The sequence below is a fragment of the Somniosus microcephalus genome, chromosome 16 (assembly GCF_052327205.1).
Source record: "Somniosus microcephalus isolate GS21.2 chromosome 16, FLI_Smic_1.0, whole genome shotgun sequence".
Classification (NCBI taxonomy): Eukaryota; Metazoa; Chordata; class Chondrichthyes; order Squaliformes; family Somniosidae; genus Somniosus; species Somniosus microcephalus.
The window spans coordinates 27,928,851-27,937,110 of NC_141002.1; the positions used below are offsets into that span (position 1 = coordinate 27,928,851).

The 8,260-nt window shown below is 43.3% G+C and overlaps 1 protein-coding gene across 1 annotated transcript in view; it reads left to right on the top strand.

Annotated features, from left to right (window-relative positions):
- The window catches only part of LOC147106037 (synaptophysin-like protein 1), a 30,114-nt gene extending 22,429 nt beyond the window's left edge, over window positions 1-7,685 (top strand). Inside the window, exons 5-6 of the mRNA XM_086008725.1 lie at window positions 4,615-4,803; window positions 6,844-7,685. Coding sequence (XP_085864851.1) covers window positions 4,615-4,803; window positions 6,844-6,978 — 324 coding nt within the window. The 3' untranslated portion in view covers window positions 6,979-7,685. The remainder of the gene's footprint in view (window positions 1-4,614; window positions 4,804-6,843) is intronic.
- Window positions 7,686-8,260: the final 575 nt, after the last annotated feature.

Genomic DNA, 8,260 nt, shown 5'->3' on the forward strand with positions numbered 1-8,260 from the left:
ATTTCAGGATATACAAATTCATCTTGTGGGATCTGTTGTATGATTATGGGATTTGTTCTGTTAAAATCTTCACAAGTAGCCGAGGTGTTGTTGGTTGATCTGTTTCCATGTGGTATTTTTCCAGCCTGTGCTCAGGAGGTGTTCCTAAATTACTTGTTCCTATGTGTGACTTTCTGGAAGCCTGCAAAAATAGGGTTGTAAAAGGAAGCTGCTCAGTGGGTGTTTCCAGTGAGCTGGAGACATTATGCCAATTATATGTCAGTACGACTTGGTGCTCACAGCTGTGAACAGTCTGCTTTAATTGACTCTCACTGATGTACGTCGTCTCCAGAGTCTCGTGTGTCCCAGGATTCCTTCTCATAAAAGCATTGTAACTGGAAAGGGGTAGAATTTAATGTAATTCTACTAAAGCGTGGGAGAGCGAAGGAAAGTAGCCATCACCCTGCCTGCCGTATTATCACAACAAACTTTTTGATGAAGTTTTAACCTACGGTTGTGTGCATCATTCAGATTGGGTGACCGCTTTGTGGAACACCTCCGTTCAGTCCGTAAGGGGGACCCCGAGCTCCCGGTTGCCTGTCACTTTAATTCACCGCTCCACTCCCACTCAGACCTCACCGTCCTCGGCCTCTTGCACTGTTCCACGGAAGCTCAGCGTAAGCTCGAGGAACAGCACCTCATCTTTCGATTAGGCACTTTACAGCCCTCTGGACTCAACATAGAGTTCAACAGTTTCAGATCATAACCTCAGCCCCTATCACATATATATATATATTTTCCTTTTTTTTTTATCCACACTTTTTGTTTGGCCTTTTTTTCTTCCCTCCCACATGGCAGCTGTCCTTCATTCTGCCAGCACAATTCACACCTAATCTAGAGCCATCCTTTGTTTCTTAACCTGTCCCATTACCACCTCCTCTCGCCTTGAATATCTCTTAATGTCTCTTAATCTCTCCTGCTTTCTATCCTATCACTGACCTTCCCTTTTGTTCTTTCATCCCCTCCCCCTTTTCCCAGCCCCTAAACTTGCTTTCCATTTCCTGCTTTTTTTCCAGTTCTGACGAAAGGTCATCGACCTGAAATGTTAACTGTTTCTGACTCCACGGATGCTGCCCTGGCCTGCTGAGTTTTTCCAGCGATTTCTGTTGTTGTAGGGAAAATGTTATATTATTTAACTTAAGACTTTGCTTGATAAAATGACTTAAAACTACACACGACTTGAGTGAAGTCTAAACTTTCTTATTAATTTATCATTAACCTTTTCTGTAATCTCTCCCCTGTAAATCTGCTTTTAAATATTTTCTTAAAGTCTAAGCAGCAAGGTTGCATTAGGCACACTTATTTTGTGCCTGTGACAACATATGTGAATCGATGGTTAGCACCTTGTGTGCCTCAATGAGGTGTCAGTCTCTTGTGATGCAGGGGTGGTGACGAGCTGATCTACTCCCTTGGTGTCGACTTGCTTTTTAAAATTTATTTTTCCAGACTCCTGAGCTGCTGGGGCATTCTTGGCTTTGACAGTTTTTCGTGCTTCCATTTCCACCCGTCGAGTTCCCCCTCACCACCTCGGCTATTCACGCATCATTTAAAAAAATATTTCTCTCATTAGGCCTCCTATTGTCTCGTGCTAATATCACTTGCACCATTTAACCATCTCCTGTGTTCCACTTGAACAGTTTACATGTGTGCGTGTGCATCCCCCCCTTCGGTCCGCTCTTCCTTCACTGCTGTTCCTGTGTAATATCCTCACGCTATGACTAAGGGTCCACACCTGAAACGTTACCTCCTATATTCATGGCTCAGCTGCTGTCTGACCTGCTGAGTGTTTTCCACTTTGTTCTATTGTTTGATTTCCAGCATCTGGAGATTTTTCCTCTTTGTTTGTGATGCCAATGTTCCTTTGTTCTAGCGATACTCCTCTTTCCATTCCCGAAGAGCGATCACTGCAGTTTCTATCTAGAATGCTACTTAGATTGCTGGACCTGAAATGTGGTGGCACTGCTGGAGTAGCTCAAATTTGTCTGTGTGCTATCACCAACACTGAAGATCACAGGCAATGCCAGTAGTTGCAAAAGTCTCTTATTTTCTGTATGGTGCAGGACAGAGAGGCAAAGTGTTTTTGACTGGTGTGAAGTGGTTTCTAATATAACTACAATTAATATTTGTTCAATATTCAGGTGTATTATTTGGTAACGGTATAAGTGAAATTAACAGTACAAATCCACTATCTTTATTTTCAGGGTGTCTGGGTTTTGGTACAAGTTGAGCGTTCCGAATCTGGCAACCTCGGGACTGAGGCTGAGCCGGTTTTCGTGTTTTTCCGCACTTCGGAACGTCTTTCTGATGTCCGAAGTCCAGAAATATCGCAACCTGGGTTCGGGCGTTTCTGGACTTCGGAAACACGTTCCGAGTCCGGAAATGCCTGGGCCCAGCTGGCGGCGGGAGCAGGGTGTCCGGATTCCGGAACATTTTACGGATTCCGGACGACCCTGCCACCTATCGTCCCGGATTCCAGAACTCCGGATTTTGGGCGCTCAACCTGTAGTACAAGCTAGAACACACTTATCTTTTTCCCACTACCGCTATGGCTAAATTCTCGAGGGATCTTATCTTTATCTCCACCCCCACCCATTGAATCAGTACTGAGGCCATCACCTGCTTGGCTCCACTATCGGTGGCCGTGCCTTCAGCTGCCTAGGCCCTAAGCTTTGGAATTCCCTGCCTAAACCTCTCCGCCTCGCTACCGCTCTCCTCCTTTAAGACGCTCCTCTGACCAAGCTTTTGGTCATCTGTCCTGAATATCTTGATGTCAAATTTTATTTCATAATGCTGCTGTGAAGCTCCTTGGGACACTTTACTATGTTAAAGTTGTGCTATATAAATGCAAGTTATTGTTGTAATGGGTGGTTCGCCTTGGCTTCAGTGTCTCCCATTTATTGTGTGGAATCCTTTCGACAGTAGGGCTGCATTGTTCAATGTGGCTTTTTGGCCCCGCAACGTGACTGCGTTTTGAGAAGGGAGGGAGGAGAAAGCGAATTGAAGGCATAAAACAAATGGTTTTCATGTGCTTTGGCCAGCAGCTGCACGTCCTGAGGCTTGAACTGTGTAAAGCAAGCAACAGAGCGTTTGATTTACTATTGGTCAGCCGTTAAACATTTCTACCCTGTTCAAAAGACGCTGGACAGCGTTTGATTTTGCAGTTGTGCTTTCCCAAAAGCTTAGGCGACTGGCACAGTATTCTTTCCCTCCTCCCACGATGTAAACTATTTTGTTTAACTCTCTGTATTGTTGTGTGTGTATATATAAGGGCAACCAGGAGTTAATTACGAAAAGTGTCCAACAAATTTAAACAATGCGCAGGGAAAAAAAGATGGGTTTATCATTTTTAAAAATTTGGAAAGTAACTGTGGCTCTGGCAGTAAGAATTGATGTTCATTTGTGCTGGTTATAATCTGCCATTTGGCTGCTGGAGAAACTATTATAAAGCGGGAAGGCTGTTGTATTTCACTTTTTTTCCCTCTCCATTCCTGCTTCCCTCCCATCTCCCCTGGGCAACAGATTAAAACTGGACTAAGAAAGGTCCCAGGTTCGATTTAAAATTTTCTGTTGCACGAATCCATGAGTACTGGGCTTTCCTGTGGTTTGCATATTGTGATAATGCAAATACTGCAGCAAACTGAGTTACTGAGTCCTTAACTTCAGTCTGTAACCACCAGTTAGTTACTGGGTTTCACTACCGAGTCCTTAACTTCAGTCTGTAGCCACCAGTTAGTTACTGGGTTTCACTACCGAGTCCTTAACTTCAGTCTGTAGCCACCAGTTAGTTACTGGGTTTCACTACCGAGTCCTTAACTTCAGTCTGTAGCCACCAGTTAGTTACTGGGTTTCACGTCTAGATAACCTGGGTTAAGTTTATCAAATATGCTAAAATCTTTATCTGTCCATTATTACATAGAATTTACAGCACAACCCATGCTCCACACAAGATTCCTCCCACCTCTCCTCATTTCATTTCATCCTATCAGCATAACCTTCTATTCCTTTCTTCCTCATATACTTATTTAGCTTCCCCTTAAATGTATCTTCATTATTCACCTCAACTACTTGTGGCAGAGTGTTCCACATTCTAACTGCTCTCCGGGTCAAGAAGTTTCTCCTGAATTCCCTATTAGATTTATTAGTGACTACCATATATTTATGGCCCCTGGTTCTGGTCTCCCCCAAAAGTAGAAATATCTTCTCTACGTCTACCTTATCAAACCCTTTCATAATCTTAAAGACCTCTATCAGGTCACCTTCTCTAGAGGAAAGAGCCCCAACCTGTTTAAATTTTCCTGATAGATATAACCTCTCAACTCTGATATCAATTTGCCATGAGCAGAAATCAAGTCCCAAACCAATCCAGGGTATATTCAATGGATTCCTGTTGTTAGTTTTTTTTATTACCATTGTGAAAGCTGCATTTATTTAAGATGAAAGCAGTGATGTTTTGTTTCATAATGCGTCCTGTTTGACTTGGATCACATAGTGAGAAGTCAATAAGTTGGTTTGAGCTCCATCATTTCTTTCCAATGTTTTGAACTGTACTTTTATTTCCTCTCTCTTGTTTTCTAGGACTTTGTTGTGACAGTGATTTTTGCCTTCTTGTGGTTGGTCTGCTCTTCAGCTTGGGGGAAAGGCCTCACTGATCTCAAACACTCCACAAATCCAGATGCCGTCAAAGGCGGTGTTCCACTTTGTAATGGATTGGCTGAATGTTCTTCAGCAGGCGTGTCCGGCATGGGAAGTTTGAATGTTTCTGTGGTATGTGCACTTGGTTTTATTTAATCCAACGTCTCCTCCCATCTTCTTGTGGTTAAATTATTTCCCTGCAATGTTTGGTTGGATGTCAGCTCATTAAATTAGACATTGTGTTGAGGCTTAAATAATGCAGTAGGTTAAGAAAATTACTAGCACACACCGGGTGGGCGGAGGGAAGGAGGTGTGGAGAATCACACTGGGAAAATTATTTTTTTGAGGTGCTTCATGTGTGATGTTCCTTCGCCTGTTGTATATATCATTAATTCTGTTTGTTGTGTTGCTCCTGTTGTGCACTTAAAAATCTCTGGTGTGTCTTTCGATTTGAAAACTTCAAAAATACTATTTTCAAATCCTATTAGATAAGGCTGGTTCTGAGTGCTTACTGAAGGCTGTGGGATTCTGCTGTAACTAATGCCCACTGTAGGTGCCTCCAGCATATCATGTGTTATGGCCTTGTGACAAATCAGCGTGTAGTTCTGCACAATGGCACTCTCTTCAGGGTCTGGAAGCACAGCGGAAGGACCAGACCCATTACAAGTCCCATTAGGGCTCCAGTCCTTCACCACATTTATGTAAGAGGCAACACCGCCAGTTGGTAGCTACACAGAGTTACTACCTTCTGTTGGTGCTTCAACAGGAGGTTCAGTGCAAGTTGGCAGCAAGTTTTTCACCTCCGTGGGAAGTCCACTGGTGTTGGTTGCAGTTGGCGTCACCCATTTGTGGCTCCATGCTGGTCAGCACTGGTTGGCACCAGCTGAGGAAGAGGTACTGTCAATCAATGCCATCCAGAGTTGGCCTTTGGTACTAATCCACAGCAGGTCCCTTCTATTTCCCCATGATGTCAGAAGCCCTTCCCCTCACTGCTTGGGAGGGGCGTGGTGCCAACTGGCATTCTTGGTTTTTTCCCCCCGCAGGCTTGGGGTGGGGGTGGGGGAGGGGAGTACAGGAAACTCTTTGGGATCCGGCACCGACGGGACCGGCGTGTTGCCGGTTGATCAAAAATTCCAGATGACAGAGAGGGTTATCTACTGAGGCTATTTTTAACAAAGAAAAATAAAAATAAAATCAAGAAATGTGCAGTATACAGTAATTGGGCACTCACCTACAGAATGTTGTGTTAAATGGATGGTGGAAGATGCTTGATTAAGTACAGTACTGCCAGTTGAGGGTAATGCAATGCAATGACTACCAGCAGCGCGGGAGATGCACAGTACCCCTGTAAAATGGCGGATCAGAAGAGACTACCGGCAGCGCGGGAGAGTCAGACTCCTGTTACAGGGGTATTGAGGTGTTCCAACTTCCGACAGCGCCAAGAAGCCGAGTAGTAGCAGTTTTGAGAACTACCCCCACTGCCTAACTTGGCCACCGTGGGAGACTCAGACTCGGCAACATTGCCGGTTACTGAGGTGTTGTTTTCAGAGTGAGAATTTTGCCGGTTAATAGAGAATTCCGGATATTTAGGTGCCGTTTAAACGAGAGTTTCCTGTACTACCTAATCTCGTTCAACTGTTTACACCCTAGGGGCTCCCAGTGCCTCCTGACGCACACAATGGTTGAAGCCTCACTTTTGGAGGATGAGATCCCCAGCATGCAGGGACATGTGGGTCCCTCAATGTTGGCAGTACTTTAGAGCGACCTTCTTTCTTTGGTGCCCTAAGATCTGCCTTCTACATATTCCCATGGACTGCTGGAGTCTGTGTTTTTCTCTCAGCTCTGCTTTACCCTAAAAGGCCATGTTCCCGCTAAGCTGCGTGGCCTCGCAGCGGTTTGGAGGTCCCGCGCAGGCCGCTCACATGGAAGAAACTGCGCATGCGCGAAAACTTGAATGGGCCGCGCAGCCAGTTAAAAGGACCGTGTACGAAATAACAATTAGAGGGAACATTGGCCACACAGTCATTGATTTTCCCAATGGCTCCCGATTGGCAGGAACTCAATGGTCTGTCCGGTATCTTTTTTTTTTAAAAAAACTTTAAGCAACCTTAACACTGCTCGTGCTGCATCATTAAATTTGATGAAATTTGATGTTTTATTTCTCCTTCACAGGTGTTTGGTTTCCTCAACCTGATTCTATGGTGTGGAAATGCATGGTTTGTGTACAAGGAAACTAGCTGGCATGCTCCACCAGAACCTCCTAAGCAGGATCCAGGGAATGTGGCACCACCACCTCTAAATCCATAGTGGTGCAGTTGAAAAATTGTTCAGGCATGTGTTTGCCACCTCACTAAAGCATACAGTAGGATTCATAATTACTCATAACTGCATTAGCTTGTTGGGAAAATGCATCTGTTGTATTTGCTATTTGTGCTGTTGTGTCATATGCCTTTTTGGGGGGGGAAAGAGAAGATGAATGTGTGTAGTCTCATTTAAGTGTTGGGGTTTGCAATGAAAGAATGTGCAGACATTGTCAGTAATAGCATTGGTGATCTGTTACACCACAAGTACGTAACAGTGGAGCCCTTTCAAGATCCATCTAATATGCCAGCTATTTTCTGCCTCGGGTGGTGTTTACTGCAGAGTATTTATCATGTATGCGTAAAACCTCTTAATGATCGGTAAATGAATACCTGCCAAATTTACTGTTCTCCCATCTCCTTCATCTTAATGGGAAGTATGAAAGACATGATTTGCATATATTAACAAGCCATTATGGAATACAAAAAGTAGGGGATTGCTCTTGAATCTCTAGGCTGAATAGGATGTATGATTTTGATTTTTTATGATTGTCTTTGTACAGTTAGTCTCGTACTTAATCTACATTGTACTAAATATGAATAGCTTTGTACATGAAAGATGTCGATCTTTAATGGGCTGTACTGTACTACACAATTCAAGCCATCGCAATGAGAAGCATTTTTATTACGTTACTATAAACACTTCAAATTATTTTTCTTTTGTTGCTTTGTCTGTTTTCTTGTACAGAAATTATGAAAGGAGTGTTAAAGAAATTATTTCTTTTGGCCAAATCTGCAATTGCTTTTTTCACAGGGGTGTTAAATCATTAGTTTCTTTGATGCAGTACTTGATGATAAATAGCACTTTCTCGGTAGTACCACCCTAAGCTTGTTTGATTGATTTTGTTTCTTAGTTGAGAAAAGTGAAAATCATAATTGTCGTAATGGCTCACTTTCATTGTAAATTACATACTTTGTAAAATGAAGGGTGTTCAGTGTAAGCTTGAAAATATTTATGTATTCAAATCCTTGCTTGCTTTATCTCGCAGTCTTAAAAATGCCTTGGTTTCTGACTGGTGCTGTTACTCAAAGGCTAAGGGGTTGTCAGCATGGTGTGGTAAAGCACCAAATGTATTTGAGCTTTTTTTTATATACACTGCCTCTCCAGTTTTGATTTTTGGAACTGTGCTTTTGTTAATCCTCTGCTTCGCTAGAAGCTTGTGGAGGGGATGGGGAAAGAGGAAGGAAAAAATTAATTTGCGACAGGGCCCTGTCTGTCCATCGTCAGT